Here is a 22400-nt window from a genome sequence, read left to right as displayed (position 1 = left end):
TTAAGTGGCACACGTACATTCGATTAGTGTTGTTCAGAAGAGGCTTGCTAAAGACAGAGCTTTACGTAACTACAATGTACGCCTTGAATTTATTCAATTGTGCTCGACAATCACTAAAGAATCACTAAACTTTTGGCATGAAAACACTCTGCTTGTATACATTTATTTTTTAGATATTCTTAATATTATATTTAGGGCAAATATTTATCCATGCTTGTCCAGGCCTGAAAATGACTCAAATAAAACTCCATACTTTTCCAAACTACGTAGGAACCTCATAGATGCTTATGTGGCGATGCTGAAGGGTGAGATGCGTCCTATAAAAACCCCAACTATGATCTATGAAACAGGAAGCTCTTATGATCCGCTTACAGAAGCATTTATTCTGCATAACCCAAATCAAACAGCACATTAAAACATTTTTATTAAACCCCAACACACATAAACACAACATTCACACCAAAACAGCATTATTTATCCCTTTCAACCCCACACATAAAGCTTTTATAGGTAAACAAAACAAAAACCATTAAATTAAAATCAGCAGGCAGCCACACAGAGTCCGGATACTTTTATCTGTTATACGATATATGGGATAGACTGCAGATACAGTTTCATATGAGCATAGCCTGTGGTTATCATAAGTTTGTGATCTGCATGTGGATGGCTATTGCTCTTCCTAAAGAAGACAAACTCGGCTGTAGAATCTTTACTGTTATGCGAGATGGAACAGGTGATGATAAAAATCAGAAATAAAATCACTATAATACTGCTGAAGAAGGCAATGATGGACCTGTGGTCCTGTGTTGCAGTTTGGGTAAAGGTAGAGTTAAAAAAAGTAGGCAAAAGAGGGATGGAAAGATGATAATGATGGGTCATTGTCAGCGCTGCAGGTAAACAGATGAAGAAGAATCCATCAGATCTCCTGATATGATGATGTTGAGTTGGTTGGGTCATCTTCCTCTCTGAAATTAAACACAGACAAACAATATTTAAAAAATCATCTGTAACACTAATAGAATATATAGTCAGTGTTGGGTGTAATGTGTTACTAAGTAATTAATTACTGAAAAGGTCAAGTAAGGGATTACTCTTAATATTCTGCAATTTAATTAGTTAATTTTGATGTAATTGCATTAAATACATAGAAAAAAATGTTATTTCTAATGTTAAAATGTTTGTTTTTAATGTAACTTTAAATACTTTTTGTCAGTTCAAGAATAATTTTACATTATCTGAAATAATTAAGAGCAGTTTCCTGTCTATCCTTAATTGTTCCAACGGTCAAGGTTGATATGGGATTTAGAAAGTAATTTGTAATAAGTAATGCAATTATTTTTAAAGTAAGTAGTAAAGTAATTAATTACACCGCTGGCAATGTAAATAGTACCAATTAATTCATTACTTTTTTAGAGTAACTTACCAAACACTGATTGTATGGACACCCAACTTCAATTGTACGAGCAACTTCCATGTCTTTTTTTCCTCATACAATTGAAGTCAATGGGAACCAAAACTGTTTAGTTACAAGCATGCTTCAAAATATTGTCTATGTTCCAGTAAAGAAAGTAGGTCATACAGGTTTGGAACGACATGAGGGTGAGTGAATGATGGCAGAATTTTAATTTAGAGTGGACTATCTCTTCAAGACCCCCTCACAGATTCAGTCATTTCCTCCTCCAGTAGTTCAATGAGACGTCTGTGGAAACAACTGTATCAGACTCTGATCTGCCCCTGTTTGATGTCCTGTATTCCCCAAACACACTGTTTAAACAGCGGAAATTTGTTTTAATTGAAACGGGCATGTTTGCCAGTCAATAAATATTTCCAGATTAGAGGTTTGGATTGGCAGTTTCTATATGTGGAGAAAGCGACTGATGATCAGCGCTGGCCATTGATCATTTCCATGACTCAGTCGCAACATTGATCCAATCAAAATGTCACTTCTGTTTGATCGTTACATGTAGAGGACATGGTTGAGCGCATGTGTACTGAGGGTTTGTTACTTCCTTTCCAGAGCTTCATGATTAATTGAGCAGTTTTCTGCCACTGTACTCATATCTCTTACACCGGCAGAGAGAACGTGTGTATGAATCTCTTTTCAATTCAATGTTTTTTTATACATCAGTTATCACATGATTGACTGAGAATGTATTACACAGGAAATTAATTACAGGAATAGTTCACCCAATAAACAAAATGCTGTCATCATTTGCCACCCCTCGTGTATTCTGACATCAATGACGACAAACACAATTGCTGCCTGTGTGTCTCATGGCAGATTGAGAAGCACTGAACACTGACTCAACTGCCCAGAATGTTCAAGCTGCCCAAGGAAACTCAAGAGGAATCCTGACATTTCAGACAGTCCTCTTGAAAAGCTACTGTATGGGTTCAGAAGACTTGGAATACACCTCATGACTCGTATGGACTACTTGCATGGTGCTTTTGTATCATTTTTGGACCTTGACAGGCTATAGAGCTGGTAAGTCCCGCCCCTTCCGCTAACCCCACTGGACCTCTAGGTTGAAAAATCGTCAATGCAAGTGAATGGGAGAAAATAATTATTTTCTGGTCCCGTTTGAATTGTGCCATGAATGTGAACCCATGAATGATGTTGTCTGTGAATTTTTTATATAATTTTTCGTGTGAAGAATGCTACAATTTAGCGGGTAGAAGTTTGATACGGTTAGACTTTGTGTGAGAGCACTTTGTGGACTACAACTCTTCGCTGCTTTCGACGCGTTTGAAACGTCACCACCACTCGCACACGGACACTAGCTCACGGATCCCGCTAAACATGGCTGTGTCTTTGGTGCACTTCACCGCCTTCTTTCAGGGAGAGGACAAAATCGTTGAGGTTGGTGAAAACCACGGGTAAGTCAACTTTATGGGGTGACGTCACATAGGCGACATGTAGTCTTTCTCGTTATATCTTTTCCACAACTGCTAGCCGAAGAATCATACCATATACTGTCAAACTCGTAACATGAAAAATTATATAAAACATTCACAGACAACATGTTCACATTCATGGCACAATTCAAACGGGACCAGAAAATAATTATTTTCTCCCATTCACTTGCATTGACGATTTTTCAACCTAGAGGTCCAGTGGGGTTTTACGGATGGGCGGGACTTACCAGCTGACAGTCATCAAGCTGTAAGCTCACATCAAAACATCTCCTTTTCTGTTCTACATAAGTATATAGTCATTCAGATTTGCAATGACATGAAGGTGAATAAATTCTGAGGATTATTTTGGCATGAAGTTCACCATTTTCATCCTTCCAGTTTGAGCGATGGTATCATCAGAGTTTAACACTCGAACAGGTTACAACCTGCAATTAAAAAAAACGTGCCAAATTGCAGCACTTCTTGAGTGAATAAACGTGATCAAGCTCACGCCTATAGATATGTCAGTGATATGTCCTTCCAGGACTGACTTGACTAGTTCCACTCTAAGAAATATGTCAGGTTAAAATGGAGGGAAAACAACAACTGCTGCCTTATCCACTAAAAGATGCAGACACAAGTCTGGCTGACTGATTCAGCTCAAATAAACCTGCACCGTTGAAGGAACTGACGGACAGATTTCAATTTCTTAAAAGAGGTCAGCAAATGTTCTCAGTCGTCCTCTGCTCCAGTGAGCAGCCAGCTGCTGCTGCTGACCAAAAGAGTGCCATGATCAGCAATATAGAGAGAGAGAGAAAAAAAAAGTGTGCTTCTTTCAAAATGTACACATTATGCTTCCTCATTTTGGCCAATTTCTGCATGTAACCTTTACAGATAAGGTAATGCCACAATGAATTGCAATTTAAAAAACAGTAAGATGCTGGGCAAAGTTGAGAGTAACGTTGACTGCAAATATAATTCATTCAATACTTTCTATCATTATGTAAATTTGACTATGTTGCATCATATGATTATGGTATATTTTGCTTAGCAACATGCTAACATCAAACTACTGAAATCTTCTGAGTTCTGATGGCTACGTTGAAAGTTTGGGGTGGGTAAGACTCATCAATGCTGCATTTATTTGATCAAAAATACAGTAAAAACAGTAATATTGTAAATTATTATTACTTAAAACAGCTTTTCTATTTTAAAATATTTTAAAATGTCATTTATTCCTGTGATGGCTTATTATCAATGTTTAAAATGATATTCAAGAGTTGTCTCAGCCAGGACCCCTGCTTTCTGTTACATTCAGTTGTGGTCTATCTTGCTTTTACAAGAAGAACATGTCCTGTGTGTCCATGACTGTCAAGTGCATATTTACAAAGACCAACAAGTAATAAATTCATTTATGGACATAATGGCACAATAGGCCCTGTTTAAACCTGGTATTAAGACGTGTTTTGTTTGATCAGATCACAAGTAGACAATATGGGTCAAAAACTTTTTGAGCTGGTCCACTTACAACCACTTCCGGAGGTAGCTGAAAATGCATTTGACCGGATTGCTTTCGTAATGTAGGCGCTCATGGAGTCAACCACAAAAGACTGACTACTCTCCGCCTACTGACCTAAAAAAAACCCACAAAAACATATTTACCCGCCCATAGACTCTCACCTCAAAGAAATCAGGACAGAAGTGGTTGAAAGTGGATAAAAGAGACGGATTAAAACACCAGGTGTCAATGGGTATGAGTCTCCCACGTCTACTTGTGATCCGATCGACAAAAACATCTTAATTCCAGGAGTAAACAGGGCCATAGAGAGTGTTAAGTTAGGATGCTACCATATAAGGCCACTGCCTATATAGGCAACAGACAGCAAGGCACCTTCCTAGGGTTTGGAACAGAGCTTCTGTTCATCATTAATTAAGAGGTCAGTAGGTTTATTAAGGCGGAGAGACTCTCATGCAGGTCAAAGGTTCTTTTACCTCTCACCATCCTCTTTCAGTTTGCGGGCGGCTTGTTTGGACTGTTTGATCTGTAAGTCCAGTCGTTGCAAGAAGTCTTTAGCAGACAGCTCTTCCGCCTGCACGGGTCGGGTGTTGGGCTCCGGGACGGCCGGTTCTGGAGGGGGGGACGGGACGTCCACGTCCTGACTCGAGCACAGCGACTCCTGCAGTGTGCTTCCCTCGCTGTCAGGTGACTCCAGAGACAGTCCATTAAAGAGGGAGCGTTTTTTGGACTTAACAGGAATATTGAGAGTGTTTCGCAGGAATATACAGTCATTGCTGAATAGCTTATTGACTCGTTTAATTTGCTCCATCTGTGGAAATCAAGAACAAACATGAAAATATCACATTAACTTCTATTTTCAAGAAACAGTCATAAACAAACCTATCCATTCAGTGCTTGCTTCTTCCACATTACCAGCATGTGTCTTCTGCATTTAATCAAACTACATGAGTAAATATTTGCTTAGAGATTTGCTTGATTTCCTTCGGCGACTCCTGACAATTCCCGCTTTCACTCAATCAGTTTACACAACTCCAAATCTCTCTCAACACACTCAGTAATGGCTGGACTTGTGGTTTATGATCTAGGTAATTTTCTCACAATTATCTTGAGCTTCATTATGTCTGCATGGCCATCGTACGCAATCATAACTCTGAGTTTTGCACATCACATAAAGTTCTATGTACTTAGACAACTTAATAGGTTTTGAGCCAATCTAGACTGTTCAAAAATGCTGTCGGGATTTTGATTCACAGCATTTTTTGGCATCACAGGACATTTTCTTCATGCAGATCAAGCCAATTATATTCTAAAATGACTAAAAAAATCCCTAAAATTCTGCTTAGACTGCTCATTAGTTTTGAACACACAGCAGTTTTTGAATATATGACATAGTTAATGATACTCAAACTTCACAATTATGATGCCCAAAATGCTGTAGGTAGATAACATCCTTTTTTTAAAAGCAAAAACACTGTTAGACAAAATGAAAATTCTGTCATCATTTACTCACCCTCAAGTTGTTCCAAACCTGTATGAATTTCTTTCATTCAAACACAAAATAATATATTTTGAAGAATATCTGTAACCAAACAGTTGATGGGCCCCATTGTTTTTGTCCATACTATGACAGTCAGTGGGGTACAGCAAATGTTTAGTAACCCATATTCTTCAAAATATCTTCTTTTGTGTTCAGCAGATGAAAGAAATTCATACAGGTCTGGAACAACTTGAGGGTGAGTAAATGATGACAGAATTTCTATTTTTGGGTGAACTGTCCCTTTAAGGGAGTTTACTAGGTTTTAAGGCACGTCTGAATCCGAAATCACCCCCATATACCCTCAAATAGGGCATTATTTGGGGGTACAGGCATTTGTAGTGGTGTCCGAAACCATAGTGAGTGCACTCATTCTATCCCACATTGCACCGCAGTAATAAGTGTACAGCCAATGTACTCAGCGGCTGTCCAAACTCACTCGCTCGTTTTCATTCACGCTTTCAAGTGAACTGTATTAGTGGACTAACATAGGGACTAGTGATTGAGGGTTTAGGGGGCGATTACGGATTCAGCCACAGTCTATGCAACAGCATGCCAGCTAACAGGAAAGGTTTTCTCAAAGTTACGAACAAATGCTTTTCAAAGGATACTGTAGAAGATTTGTTTTAAAGTTATCTAGTCTTTAAATTATGAAAACGACAGCACAAAAACATGTATACAACGTTCATGGAAAGTTTAGTTGGACGTTTATCTAATGCTGTTTAAATGTTACTACTTGTTGCAGAAGGTTCAGAGAACATTCAAAAGTAACGTTACGTTCCCATGATGGAATGTTCCCGCAACAATGTTATTATTATAACCATAACCTAAAAATAAAAAAAAAACACTTTTAAAAAGAGGACGTTTTGAACGTGGACGCTCACATTATTTTACTTGTATTTTATTGTTAGATGGGTGAGCTCAAACTTTCAGCTGCTACCAACGCGTCTATGATGGACGCTATTATGATGTACAAAAACGTTGCCTAAGTAAGTTAAGGAGCTAGAACTAGGGTTTGAAATATGTATGTTACGGCATGGGCCCAAAAATTGCTGTCCCAAAAATGTTGTCTAGATAGGCAGCACATTAGTTTTTGGGACACACTCCATGTTGTACTACATGATGCTCCAAAAGGATGCACAACAACGTTGAATATGTATGAAGATGACTAGGAAATGGTTTCTTGCAAATGCGTGTGACTTTATTGATGTGAGACTCACCGTAACACCATATTTGAGTGCTATACCCTGCAGTGTGTCCCCGTCCGTTACCCGGTGCTCTATGTATGTTTCTCCTAACGGCGCCGTGACGCTCGCGGTGCTGCCGTACGAGCGCGTCTTTGTGCGGGCCAAACTCTGCGACAATTCACTGTCCGACTCCGAACCGGACAGGGATCTGGGGAACAGCGGCTGTCCGTACCGTCCGCCTCCTCCATCATCCCGCAACGGAGGCAGCACCGGAGAAAACTCCGCCATCTTCAATCCCTTATTGTTAGAGCTGCCGTGACGCGCAAAGACTAATATTAGCCAACTCACAAGATATTATTACTCATGTTTCCACCGTCACACCTCGAACAGCGCATTTTTAGCGGTGATATTCAGAGGAAGCAGTAGATGTGTGTGATTTTCCCCGTCGCCATTGTCGTTACTGCAGGCCGCCTGCGCGTCGCGTTTTTCAAGGTTACAAATAGAATGTGACGTCAGCAGCCAGTCGACCAATCAACAAATTTGTTCAAGCGTCGCGTCGAGTTCAGTGTAGGCTACAGTTCTGAGGACCTCTTGTTCTACATCTTAAAAATAATAATAATAATAATAATAATATATAATTTTTTAATTTAAATTCGACGAGTGTATAATTGTAAACATCCATTTACAAAGGAAATGGGGTATATTGGATTTGGTTATTGTTTAATACACATTTCACTATGATAATCACAAGCACAACAGGCCTTTCTTCAAAACAGGGCTACACATTCAAAGCACGTTGTCCCCGTTTTAAAGCTTTGTTTTCTAGAATGTAATTGTAAGCTATTTGCTTAGAAAACGCAACTGTTCATTTGCACAGACTGGAGAAATGTGACACTCTAATGTCACCAAACAAACGACACAATACTGAAATGCTTTCAGATGTTAAGATGAACTAAACTTATCGTGATAGTGATTTAAGTAGATGTAGCCTACATGCAGACAGCATTGCCTGAAATGTGAAAGAATTTCTTTCTTCTAGGCTCTAGGCTATGTATCTAATCTTAAACATGGACAGCAAGGTCACAAAATATAATCCAACCCGATTAAAATACTAGTCTGTGCAGATTATCACTTAACATAATAAAACCCAAATGAAAAGCCTACTTCTAAAATTACACACCTTAATGGATTTGTATAATTGTAGTATTTAATAATACAATATATTGGTGTGCTTTTAAATACAGAGGATGTGATTATTGCAAGAAAAAACATTATCTGTTGATGACAGAAACTCTTCTTGTGCACCCTGAATCTGTTATATCTTTCACCCCTGAGATGTTTCTTGATTTTTTTAAACCACACATGACCTGGTTTTAAGAGAGAAAGAGGAAGCAGGTGTCTACATGTTGCTGGATTGTGGTTGCACAGGTTCACTTGTAAGCAAACAATTAGAGAGAAAACGGATTCAACCGGCAGAGCAAGACCATAGCCTACATCTTTTTACTTTTGACACACTGAATGATTTCTGTTGTTTTCACAGTAATATTACTGTATTCTCAATACTGTAGAATCAGAGTACAGGCTGTTACTGCAGATTTAGTCGTTTTCACAGCATTATTACTGTATTCTTAACAGTTTCATACTACATAAGCTGTGTACATTACTCTAGATTTTGGGAAATTCTGGGAAAATATTAGCCTACTGCAAATCTAAATACAGTAGTATGACCGCAGCAGCTCTGGCAGACTGGCTGGACCTTCGCGAGACAGGCGGGAAGAGTGGTCTTCTTTGTAGCATGTGGTTTTAAACGTTTTAAGTTAGTGTTGTATACTGCTACTAATTAAATACTTTAACTCTTCAAACTTTTATTTTTGTATTTCCAACATTTATTTTACACTGGCACAGTGTGTTACTGTGATTTTACTGGTATGGCTATAATTATATTTTGTTCATTGATGAAATATGGTTCATATGCTGGAAAATCTGTATATTCTCCTGAAGTTCAGCAATGAAATGTAAAAGATGAAACCTGAATAAAGCTGTTGATGTGAAGCAATACATTGTGTTATTGAATATATAACAGTAAAATAAAAAAGCAATAATTAAAATAACAGTATAATGCTGTACTTTATTTTAAAGTATGCTTCATACTGTTGTTATTTTTACGGTTATTTTACTATATGAAATCCAGCAACTACTGGATAATTGTAAGCCAGTGAGTTAATTTGACAATAAATATTTTACAGTGCAGTGCTCTCTTACACAGTTCTGTGTTTTTATGATTCCCAGTCATTTTCTATTGTTCCTGTGAACTGAAACTTAGACAGGGGAACCCGGGCTTTTGTAAAAAAAAAAAATTTTTCACAATGTAACTCAGTGTATGTTTGTGTGTATTAGTCAGTTCTCACAAATTTGACAATATGACTAATACACTGGCCAGTTTTGTAAAATCTTTGTGATTCCAAAAGAAGTACAAGTGGTACAACCCTTCCCGTCATGATATTTAGAAAAAAAAGTATGTACATGAAAAGTTTAATTGACAGTATAGAACCTGTGTACCTCATGTTAAACTGATAATGTTACATCTATAATACCATCAGCATTTTAGATTTCTGAGGGGTCATGTGACACTGAATACTGGAATAATGGCTGCACAGCTTTGCTGTCACATTAAAAAAAAAAATACATACAAAATATTAACATATATTAAAATGTAAAGCAGTTATTTTAAATTGTAACAGTGGTTAACAATGGATGGATGGATGGATGGATGGATAGATGGATGGATGGATGGATGGATAGATAGATAGATGTGAACTTCCCAGATCCATTTACTGCTGTAATATATTTTGCTTTTGTTTCTGGTGGTTCGGCCTGATTTAATAATCATATGATAATAATTTATATGACTTAATGTCAATGCGAGAACCAAGGTTCCGGACCTTATTAGGAACAGCAGGTGCTGTAAGTGTTACACCCTCAGCAGACAATAGACCTGCAGCTCTAAAAGTCCTTCAGGCTTCCTAAGTAAAGCTCATTACTGAAAGGAATGAATTAATGCGTCATTTTTTGTTTATTTAGAACCACTTGAATAATGTTTGCATAATGTCATTAGTGTATACAACTTCATACACACATGCACTTATATTCTCTAATAGAACAGAGCTGAATGGTGGCAGAGGGGTTACGGGGTCATGCATATTTGAACAGAGGACTTGAGTGCGTCATATGATATTCAATGCACCTGGTGCAGGTGAAAAGACAGATGTTCTACAGGAGCACGTCTTCTAATCATGCTGGAAGACTTCTTAATGACTTATGCATTGAATGGCAAATTAATATTGCAATGCTATTGCTATGCAGATGCTACAGTATAGCCGTGTTTCCATTACCCTTCAAATTGCGCAAATTGAAATTGCGAATTGAAAATATGCCCAATGGAAACACGTACATTTTTTAAAAACTCCCATTTATCGTAAAAAAAGTTTTTACGCTTGGTGGTTTTTCAGGCAATTCGATAAAGGAATATTTCGGAGAGTTCTTCATTAGATTCATAAAAGACAAAATAATTAAAGGAATACTGGATTCTAAACCTCAAAGAAATGCCATAATCAAGAGCTTGAAGCAGAAAGGATGGAGAAACACCTCATGTGCCGCTCACAAGTATAAGGGCTTTCCTTAATGCTTGGATAACACGCCTATATGTCTCCTTCGATTAAGGGTTAAGATTTCAGACACAGTCTTTGAGTCATTCATTCGATTCGTTCATTAAAACAGCTGATTAATTCTGGAATGAAGTAGCCTAAATGGCTCTCTTTATGAATTGGTCATTGAATCATTGGTTCACGGTCACCCGATTGATTCGCTCAAGACACGGATTCATTCAGTAACGAAACACTGCTGCTGTGTGTTGCTCGTGTTGCTGTGAGTTGCACATCAGTTCTGCTCTGGAGAGGTTATATTTTCGTTGGCAAAAATGAGCAAACACAAACAATATTGTGTCTAAAATATAACAATATTGAACTGCTTTATAAAATCGATATCACATTTGCACTCGTGCTATTCAGCTACAAAAACAGCACTCGTGCGATATTCCGCTCTTGTGATGTGAAATTGCTTAACAGGCCAATCATATGATATAAATATGAGACAAAATCTTATACAGGGGCATTTTTGTCCTGATATCTTGAATTTTAGGGGCAAACTAACTGATTCATCACAGTGTTGTAGAGTAATTCGCCTACATGTAACAGTGCTACGTAATTTAATTACAAAATAAATGTAACTAATCTGTTACAGTTACTGAGAAAAAACATGCAATTAAATCACAGTTAGCCTACTTATGAAAATGTTAACGATTACAAAGATTTCATCTGAAGATTTTCTGTAAAAACTAGGACATGTTGAATAATATTTGTTGCTTTGCCTGTTTTTGATGTGCACGATGCCTGCCATTTAAAGTCCATTTGTAAAGTGATGCTATTCTGATACTTCTGAATGGTTCTCTTGTTTACATTTGCAGCGCCACGTCTGTCTGAAAGCTTTAGGCTACAACTTGACTGAGAGTTGACTCACGAGTGATAATGCGTTCCAGAGCTGGAAATTTAAAAATCATTTCATCCAGAAATCTGTATTTAACCTCAGAACGATCTCGAAGTAAAAGAGTCTGATTTTTTTTTGTGGCAACATGTGCTTTAAAATTAAATTATTATAATCTTAGAGCTGTAGCCTACTTTTGGCACTCTAGCGGTTAATAAACAGAACTGCATGTTGCGGAAGAACATTAGCCGGAGCTACTTCTTTCTGAATGTCTATGACGAGTCACGCAGTTACTCCGCAGTGATGACGACACGAACGGTGTAAAATAGTCCGAATATAAACACTTTGTCACGGGTGGTTGCTGGCAGACAGAGGAAGACGTGTACGATTCAATTCAAAAGGTTTATTCTCTAAAGATCTAACAGGAAGGCAAACGGATAGCAACACGTGAACATAGACAACACCGGGCAATGAACTGAACATACAGGTGTTAATGATGGTGACTGATGAGTGCACAGCTGAACGTGATTAGTGTCCGTGACAACAAATGTGAGACGTAGGCAGGTGATGACAAAAAATAACGAGTCCAAACTAACGTGAATGTGACAGAACGCCCCCTCCCGGTAGCTCTGGCAGACTGGCTGGACCTTCGCGAGACAAGCGGGAAGAGTGGTCTTTTTTGTAGCATGTGGTTTTAAACGTTTTAAGTTATTGTAATGTATACTGCTACTAATTAAGTAGGCTACTTTAACCCTTCAAACTTTTATTTTTGTATTTCCAACATTTATTTTACACTGGCACAGTGTGTTACTGTGATTTTACTGGTATGGCTATAATTATATTTTGTTCATTGATGAAATATGGTTCATATGCTGGAAAATCTGTATATTCTCCTGAAGTTCAGCTATGACATGTAAAAGATGAAACCTGAATAAAGCTACTGATGTGAAGCAATACATGTGTTATTGAATATATAACAGTAAAATTAAAAAGTAATAATAAAAATAACCATATAATGCTGTACTTTATTTTGCATGCTTCATACTTCTGTAGTTACTTTTACGGTAATTTTTCTATGAAATCCAGCAACTACTGGATAATTGTAAGCCAGTAAGTTAATTTGACAATAAATATTTTACAGTGCAGTGCTCTCTTACACAGTTCTGTGTTTTTATGATTTCCAGTCATTTTCTATTGTTCCTGTGAACTGAATCTTAGACAGGGTAACCCGGGCTTTTGTAAAAAAAAAATTTTTTTCACAATGTAACTTAGTGTATGTTTGTGTGTATTAGTCAGTTCTCACAAATTTGACAATAGGCCTAATACACTGGCCAGTTTTGTGCAATCTTTGTGATTCCAGAAGAAGTACAAGTGGTACAACCCTTTCCGTCATGATTTCTAAAATAAAATAAAAAATGTATGTACATGAAAAGTTTGATTGACAGTATAGAACGTCTCGGTGACTTACGTAACCTTGGTTCCCTGAGAGAAGGGAATGAGTATGGGAAATGGGAAAACTCCTTTTCTCGAGAATATTGAAGCCAAATTTTTAAAACACAGTGCAGCTGCACAGCAGACAGACACATAGCTGAGCGTCTAGCACGGTCATTGGCTGTGCTGCGGCAACTGCATGAACCTATGGTGAGGCGGCTCAGGCGCGCAAACCAATCAGGCAGCTTCGCGCCCAGGCACTTCAGAGCCCGCCAGAATGGGCGCGGCTTATAGCTATATAAGCCCCCATTTTCGCCTTAGAATCAGGTTTAAATCGACTGAAGCGATCCCCTGATCTAAGCACAGTAGCACGGCGGGTTACGCAATTCTCGTTCCCTTCTCTCAGGGAACCGAGGTTATGTTAGTAACCGAGACATTCCCTTTCGAGAGGTCTCTTGTATTGCTCCATATCAGCTGAACCGTTCGAGGGTGAAGCGACCATTCCCTTGGGGAAACTTTTGTCTCTGGATAGCATATCCACACCCTGGTTCAGAATGCCTGGCATGTGTGCCGCTCTCAGCAAGCGCAGGTTGTGCTGAGCCCATACAATGAGTTTTTTGGCCATGGTGTGCAGGTTCCTCGACCTAAGTCCACCTTGGCGATTTATAGGATTACCACTGACATGTTGTCCGTCCGGACCAAGACGTGGTGTCCTTTTAGGTATGGGAGAAAAGCTTTCAGTGATAGAGTGACCGCTCTCATCTCTAGACATTTTATGTGTAGGCGCCTCTCCGGGCTTGACCATAGGCCGGAGATGGGCCTGCCCTCGTAAAGGGCCCCCCAACCTAGGTTGGAGGCGTCTGTCGAGATAACTTTCCTCTTTGAAATCACGCCATACTCATACCGGTTTGGTACCAGCTGGCTGCTTTCCAAGGAGCCAGGGCAAACAGACAGAAAAGTGCTTTATTTGGGTCGCCGTAAAGACAGCGTTTGTTTGCAGGTGTGCATGTTTTAAAACAGACTCGTTTAATGCAATTTAATGCCATTTCCAGCCGCCTGAAAAGAGGGGACTGGGAGATGTGTACAAGGCTTTTTGGAGGTTGGTCCGGCCGCAGAGGGACTCAAACACTGTTTTCCTTTCTGTCACCGCTGAGGGAGGAATCCATCGTACTCTGGGCAGCCGCCCTTAGAGAGTGCAGCTTCCGCGTGGTCACGGGCCAAACAGGAAGCGCAAAGGATGTGACAATCTCTGTCAAAGAGAGGGCCTCTGCATGTGCAGGTGACCCGAGGCATTTGAAACAACGCCTAGAATTTGCTCTTTCAAAAAGTGAGTCGCAGGGGCGAACACACTAGCTTTAAAAGGATATAGCGCACCGGATGGCAAAGCAGAACAGCGGGCTGAAGACGGCGTCCAGTCGAAACCACGAAGCCGGCGTTCACAGAGCTACTTGGCAGGTGGCTTGTTCCGCTGAAGGCTTTTTGACAACGGCGAAGAAGGCTTCTCACCGGAGGTCAGCGAAGTGAAACTTGCTGAAGGAGATTAAATCTGATTATATGGCGAATATGGGGGCTTATATAGCTATGGGCAGCATTCTGGCAGGCTCTGACTCGCCTGGGCGCGAAGCTGCCTGATTGGATTGCACGCCTGAGCCGCCTCGCCATAGGTTCGTGCAGTTGCCGCAACACAGCCAATGACCGCGCTAGACGCTCAGCTATGTGTCTGTCTGCTGTGCAGCTGCACTGCATTTTATGAATTTGGCTTCAATATTCTCGAGAAAAGTAGTTTTCCCATAGCGTAAGCTACTTACGCAATATGAGAGACCTCTCGAAAGGGAACCTGTGTACCTCATGTTAAACTGATAATGGTACATCTATAATAAGTGATGTTTAAAGTGATGAAAAGTTCCTGTAGCTCAACTACCAGAACATGATACAAGCATTAAAAGTGTGTTTAGTTCAATTCATACACCACGGTTTGGAGGCAATAAGTTTTAAGAAAATAAATAAATAATTGAGCAAGAACGCATTAAATTGATCAAAATTTACAGTAAATTCTTTTACACTGTAACCAAATACTTCTATTTCAAATAAATGTTATTTTGATCAATTTATCAAAGAATCCTAAAAAAATGTATCACAGTTTCCACAAAAATGTTAAGCAGCACAACCATTTTCAATATTGATAATGAATGTTTCTTGAACACCAAATCAGCATTTTAGATTTCTGAGGGGTCATGTGACACTGAATACTGGATTAATGGCTACTCAGCTTTGCTGTCACATAAAAAAAAACATTTCAAAATATATTAAAATGTAAAGCAGTCATTTTAAATTGTACTACTGGTTAACGATGGATGGATGGATGGATGGATGGACGGACGGACGGACGGACGGACGGACGGACGGACGTGAACTTCCCAGATCCATTTACTGCTGTAATATATTTTTGTTTCTGGTAGTGCAGCCTGATTTAATAATCATATGATAATAATTTATATGACTTAATGTCAATGCGAGAATCCAGATTCCGGACCTTACAAGGAACTTACACTTATATTCACACACACATGTACTCATATTCTCTAAAAGAACAGAGCTGAATGGTGGCAGAGGGGATGAGGGGATGGCTAAGGGATGGTTAAAGGGGCTGGCAAAGGGATGGCAAAGACAGGCAGATAATGGTTCTGGGGTTGGTCAGACGACCGGGAGGAGGACGAACAACAAAGTCCAGGGTGGTGATGAAGGTGGAGTGAGCCAAGGGGTGGCCTTGAGCAGGGGATGATGGCTGTTCATCCAGGCCACAGCCAGAGTGGAGCCCCACGGCGGTGTTGATGGATAGAAGAGCCATGGAGGAATACTGATGAGGCCTGCCATGGGGCTGACCGGAGACGACGGCGAGGATGGAGCCCACCGCGCAACCGATGAGCCATGGTAGTGGAGAGCTGGTGAAGATCTTGGAGGCCGTGACAGAGCCGCAGCGACAACCTCCCGAGAGCGAGCTGGGGATCCAGAGGTCTGAGGGCGAGTTGGAGCGACCGAGGAAGGAGGTGGAGCCGAAGGTAGGGCGGAGCAAGCCGTAGCAGAAGGGGTGGAGGACCAGAGAGCAGCGGACGGTCTGCAAGTCCGCAGCAGAGGTGAAGCGATGTCTGACCTCGGTGGAGCCGACGTGCCAACAGAGTCTGGCAAGACCGAATGGCCGATGGTCCACGCCGAGGTCAAGGGTGGAAGGAGCGCAGGTTTGGGAGCCAGGGTGACAGGTCGAGGCAGAGCGTAGCGCACCGAGGCTGCAGGCGGAGCCTCTGGCTCCTCATGCCCAGGAGAAGATGGCTCCCGACAGGTCCGAGGTGGTACCACGCTACTGAGAGGCAGAGGTGGTGCCAAGGGACTGAAGGGTGACAGAGATGACTGGGTGGCACAGATTGTTGGAGACTGGGGGAGAGACTGAAGTCCAAAAAAAATTGTTGGGGATAGGTCGCTTGGTCCTCGGTCGCTCTTGGGCGTGGGCTCATTCATCGCAGCGATCTCCATCGCGCTACCTGCGGTGGGCTCAGATCAACGATCCTCGCTGGATTGGGAGTGAGGCTGGCGGCATCCTCGACTCTCGGCTACATATGTTGCGAAGCTCCCGCGAGGAACCTCCTCGGATAACTGTGCATGTGTGGTGGCGTTGATTCCGACATCCAGGAACGTGCACAAACAGTTATCCGGGAAAGTGGTCTGATGGGCGAGATCCAGAAATTTTTCTAATGTTCCTCGAGAGAGCATTCTCCCTGCTCAAGGCACATGAGTTTAACTGCCGGATAGTCCATGGTGCAAGCAGGGGTGAAAATGGAAAAAAAAACACAACACGAAAAATGGAAAGGAAAAAATCTTACAAATGCGTTCACTTGTTTGGTCCGGTATTCTGTCACAGGTGGTTGCTGGCAGACAGATGAGGAAGACATATACGATTCAATTCAAAAGGTTTATTCTCTAAAGATCTAACAGGAAGGCAAACGGATAGCAACACACTGAACATAGACAATACCAGACACTGAACTGAAACAGAACTGAACATATATACAGGTGTTAATGATGGTGACTGATGAGTGCACAGCTGAACGTGATCTTGTAACCTATTACATTTCCAAAGTAACCTTCCATCACACAGTGAGTTGTTGCCTCATGTTTGTCACCAGTCAACCTTATGAAATGTTGGCCTAAAATGAGGTCTGGGGCAGGGCAGATGCGTTAAATCATTTTAACTAATTATTTTTCCATAACTAATTAACTAAATTAATTTGACAGTCTATCATTATTAATATGTCGTATAATTTTATTTCAAAATTATAGGTGCCCCCTTCGAAATTCCAAATGCCCCCTGGGCCTAGGGCAATTCATCCTGGTGCCTTTCTCGCCATAGGGTCCCTCTTTTTTATTGTTCACAAGACAAAAACCAAAAGTCCAACCAAAATAATGGCACACCTTTCCTTAACAAGCAACATGATTTGACATTTTAATTCAGGTTCATAGGACAAACAGTACCTAGGGCCTACACTACATTAGGTAGTGATGCTTGTAGCAAAGACTATTAATAAGGATGAGTTGTGTGAGAAACAGATGATGAATACAAATGTCAAGGTTTGTGTGAACATAAGCAATCAGTGTTGGAGGGGTCACAGTGGTTTGTTTTGGGTTCTGGATGTTCTTACAGCAGGTGTTCAAGGATCCCGGAGGATTATTAATCTGAACGAGCTCACAGCATCTGTTCATTCTCATGTGTTAGTTCTTACTAATGCCACTTACACAAGCACCATTTCATTTAATGAAGTGTGAAGACATCATCTGTATGCTATTAAACAAAGGGAACCTCAGGGACTCAAAATATACTGGTCATCTAATGGCCTTTTATCATTAGATGGTGGATGGTTTTAATGGAAATGCTGCAATAAGGGATGAGTCATGTCATTTTTGTTTACTATTTTGTAATATTATTAATACTATATACATATTTTGTCTCCTTTATTCCACATAATCATCTCTCCTCTTTTTCTTGTCCCTCATATCAGTTTTAATACAGTCATCTTCCTCTTCAAACATTCTGAGCTTCCTCTTCAAAAGCACCTGATCAAACACAGGAACATGTGTCAGGTGGTGTAGCTTATATTTACAATAGCCTACTTATTTTTAATCCAGCAAAAGAGCAATAAAGAGGTCGGTCAATACAGTGTTTCACTCATGGAAAAAAACTATATTGTTCCAGTTATAATGTACCAACTCAACTATACAACTCAGGGAACATCAGGGACTATAGGCCTATCTTCTGAATATGCTTAAATAGTGTTGCAATATTTTGAACATTTGAATTAATAATATATATATATATATATATATATATATATATATATATATATATATATATATATATATTTTTTTTTTTTTTTTTTTTTTTTTAATTTTTTTTTATTAACACTACCCATAATACTGAAGAAAAATGCATTCTTAGAATTCAATTATTGTTACCATGTTAATGAAAATCGCACCAAAAGAGCTCAGCTGCGAACAACCGACTCCCATGATGCACTGCGAATTAAGCTAGTCTCTCACTCTCAAAGTATTTAAATGTTTATTGGAATACTTTAAAGAAAAAAAAACTTTACCAATGGGCTAGTTTTTGGTTCAATGAAGTAACTTGCTGTGCTTTATTGGAATAAAGTAGCCTATTCAGTCACTCATAAAATAATCTAAATTAGAACTACCAGTATAATGTGATTTATCTTTGAGCTAGTTGTGTTTGGTTCATGGCTCAGACCCAGGGTCGCTGGAAAAGGCACTGTTGTGTAATCTTTAGCTCTCCTGTTATTAAAAACAACCCCTTTAATAATATCAGGTTAACACTGACCTCTACTGGTCGCTGTAGTCGCATGTAATTCGTCGTTCTATGTATAGATGGCGCACATTAACCGATAATGTGACGTCTGTTCATCACTCCTCATCATGTGGTTTCACTCCTCAACTAGCAGAGTGTTTCAGACGCAGCACAAAACCTGTTATTTTCCGTTGTAAAAGAGCACATTGCAAGTATGTTATTCGTTTCTAAACAACTGTTTATCTTTTCATTTGCTCTAAGTCCAACTGGAATGGCCTAGTCTATCTATCTATCTGTCTATCTGTCTATCTATCTATCTATCTATCTATCTATCTATCTATCTATCTATCTATCTATCTATCTGAATATTCTATGGACATTCGGTCTGAGAACAGGCCTTCCTGCTTCACATAGATTCAGATGCTGCTAATCACAAACAGTTTACAGGTCAATGTTTAACTTCTGTCACACCTGGTTTGTCCTCTGTCTCACAAGGACATTTAACAAAGGAGTCAGTGTTTACTCACAACAGATATGAGATCACACACACACACACACACACACACACACGCACACACAGTCTGGTTCGCTATCTTTGTGGGGACTCACCATAGACTTAGTTACTTCATCTGGGTGACCTTGACAATCAGATTAATAAAAAAATATATATTTCTCTGTTCCTCTTACTGGACACCACAGATCCAGTAATACACTATAGAGGTTCAGAAATTTGATTCCAAACCCAGTCTATAGATCACTCACTGGAGCTGAGGAATATGGTTTCTCCTCGAATAGGCTACAACAACACATATTAGACAACAGGAGGAGTTCACAGGAAACCCCATAGGTCATCTGGGAAAAGTCTGATCACTGAAGAAAATGAATACATCTGGTTTCAATGATGTCAGCCCCAGAGCGGAACATTTTCCATCACTTTATGACACACACACACACACACACACACAGAGAGAGAGAGAGAGAGAGAGAGAGAGAGAGAGAGAGAGAGAGAGAGAGAGAGAGAGAGAGAGAGAGAGAGAGAGAGAGAGAGAGAGAGAGAGAGAGAGAGAGAGAGAGAGAGAGAGAGAGAGAGAGAGAGAGAGAGAGAGAGAGAGAGAGAGAGAGAGAGAGAGAGAGAGAGAGCTTTATGACTCATTTCCCATGTAGCAGCAGTGTGGTTTTGCTGGGCTGGTGTTGGTTAGGATGAGATAAGCTCTGTTGGAGTTTAACACACGGCAGAAGTGATGTAGTCTCAATGACATCATGTGTCTGGCATTTCCAAATAATCACAGAAACTGGATCTGATTAAAATAAAACCTCACCTGCATTTCACTTTACCTCAGCACACTGCTCTTGTTTCTGAAAACATCTATGTGCTTAAAGTTAGTTTCCGAGGATAGAAGTGTCTGCATGGCTTTAGACTGATCATAGATGACTGGCTGAGCTTTATTCTAGAACATTTATGAACAGTGTTGAGGATTACAAGTAATGTGTTATGTAATCAGATTACTTTTTCCAAGTAACTAGTAACCCAGCAAACATTTGGACGTTTAATGACCGTTGAAAAGACGTCCGTCCGAGACGTCCCGTCATGGTTGAAAAATAGTTCCAAAATGGAAGTTGAACCGACGTCTTTTCTGGCCGTGAATTCCACGTCTTTTCTGGCCGTGAATTCCACGTCTCTTCTGCGCGTCCCTGGACGTCTAAATGCGTCGTCATATGTGTTTAAATGTGTTGCTGCATAATTTAAGTGTATAAGCCTGCATATAAAATAATCACACACCTATTGTGTAACATCGTGAAAGACAATCAAGTCTTGAGGTTTAGCCTTCACATCTTGACAAAGGTTCTAAAAAGGTCCAAAATTGGTCCAGTCAGACCTGAACGTCAATAAAATCACGTGTACATCAAAAACAATAACACATTATTTGTGGACATAAGCAAAAAAGAAGCATGTTCTGATTAAGCACAACATTTTATTGATCTTGAACAGCCAAAATTTCTCTTTATTTTTTATATGTTTAACATTTCGTGAGCTTAGAATTATAAGGTTCTATCTCCACTTTTGGTCGAAATTGAGTTTTTGACAATCTGATTCATTAGGTGTTTATTAATGCCTGTGTGGTGTTATTTTTGTAAAAAAAATATTTTGTTAGTAGTTATTAATAAAATAAAAGGTTCCATCTCACAAAACATAAACCGAGTTTAAAAACTTTGATCCTCAATAAACTACAATAAACGGAGATAGAACCTTATAATTCTAAGCTCTCGATTTGTTAACCAAACTAAATACCAATATCAAAATACTGAATTATTATATAAAGATAGTTCACCCAAAAATGAAAATTATGTAATTTACTCACCAAATTCCAAACCTGTATGAGTTTCTTTCTTCTGCTCTACACAAAAGAAGATATTTTGAAGAATGTTTGTAACCAAGCAAATAGAGCATCCACTGACTACCATTATTGGAGAAAAAATGATTATTAATGGGAAGCGACATCTGCTTGGTTACAAACATTCTTCTAAATATCTTTGTGTTTAGCATAGTATACAGGTTTGAAACATGAGGTTGAGTAAATGATGACAATTTTCATTTTTGGGTGAACTATCCCTTAAACACATTGTTTGGCTCATTTTTGTATCCACCACCCCCAGCTCTTCCTGGAGCGTGTTTCAGGTGTTCTGTCATTGCTGCATCAATTTCAGTGTCTGTAGCATGTGGGCTCCACCTCTTCACAGCATCTAAGGGAAGAGAATATATTTCTTTTTAAAATAAATGAAAATTAAAAATTTGAGGTAAATGACATGCACTTATTTTCAAAATATTTTTATGGTCTTCAGCTAAATTCAAAACAGCATTTGTCCCCTGCCTCTTCAATACCACTGTGGTGCCCTTGAGAAAGACCCTTAACTAGGTGTGTAACAGTGAGAAAGTGAACAGGACATTTCTGATAAAGACAGGTGGGCTGTGATGTCCCCTGAAAAGACATGTTTAGCAATTCTAAAATTACAAAATATTTTTAAAGCAGTTACTGAAAACATACATGTTCAAATCCAGCTAATTTCATTCTACTTCAGATAATTTACTTTCTGAAAGAAACTCTCAAAAGGCTACATTAATAATTTACAGTAATAACTTTGACTGTATCATTAAACATACTTTATACTATGGTATACCGTTGTATAAGTTCAAAGTAACTTTTAGCCTACTAGCTAATTTTAGCCAAACTCAGTTAGCCAATTTCAGTTGACAATGTGGGCATCATTTCTTTCGGTTCATTCATGTCAAACAAGTAAAACTCTAGCACGTGAATCTAATAATACAAAATGTACGTACCCAACAGTAGATTTCTAATAATATGGGCCTCAATTCCTCCTCTCTCCGTGGTTGTTCAAACTTCAGTGTTCTCCGGAGTGAGTCTATGGGGAAAACGCGTTAACATCTCG

At 39.5% G+C, this 22400-nt stretch overlaps 1 protein-coding gene across 1 annotated transcript; it reads right to left on the bottom strand.

Moving 5' to 3' along the window:
• Positions 1–363: 363 nt before the first annotated feature.
• lysmd2 (LysM, putative peptidoglycan-binding, domain containing 2) lies at positions 364–7651 on the bottom strand. The gene is made up of 3 exons (XM_079874892.1): positions 7169–7651; positions 4888–5222; positions 364–965 (listed from the first exon to the last, which is right to left on the bottom strand). The coding sequence occupies exons 1-3, from the start codon at positions 7421–7423 to the stop codon at positions 917–919; spliced, it is 639 nt and encodes a 212-aa protein (XP_079731018.1). The 5' UTR covers positions 7424–7651; the 3' UTR covers positions 364–916.
• Positions 7652–22400: the final 14749 nt, after the last annotated feature.

Source organism: Squalius cephalus, assembly GCF_949319135.1.
Source record: "Squalius cephalus genome assembly, chromosome: 6".
Taxonomy (NCBI): Eukaryota; Metazoa; Chordata; class Actinopteri; order Cypriniformes; family Leuciscidae; genus Squalius; species Squalius cephalus.
This window is presented reverse-complemented; position numbering and strand designations above follow the sequence as displayed.

Coding starts and splice junctions, on each gene's coding strand:
- lysmd2 (XM_079874892.1), bottom strand. CDS start 7,423: ATGGCGGAGTTTTCTCCGGTGCTGCCTCCGTTGCGGGATGATGGAGGA. Junction 5,223..7,168: donor CACTCAAATATGGTGTTACG/GTGAGTCTCACA, acceptor TGATTTCCACAG/ATGGAGCAAATTAAACGAGT. Junction 966..4,887: donor CTGAAAGAGGATGGTGAGAG/GTAAAAGAACCT, acceptor GTTTAATTTCAG/AGAGGAAGATGACCCAACCA.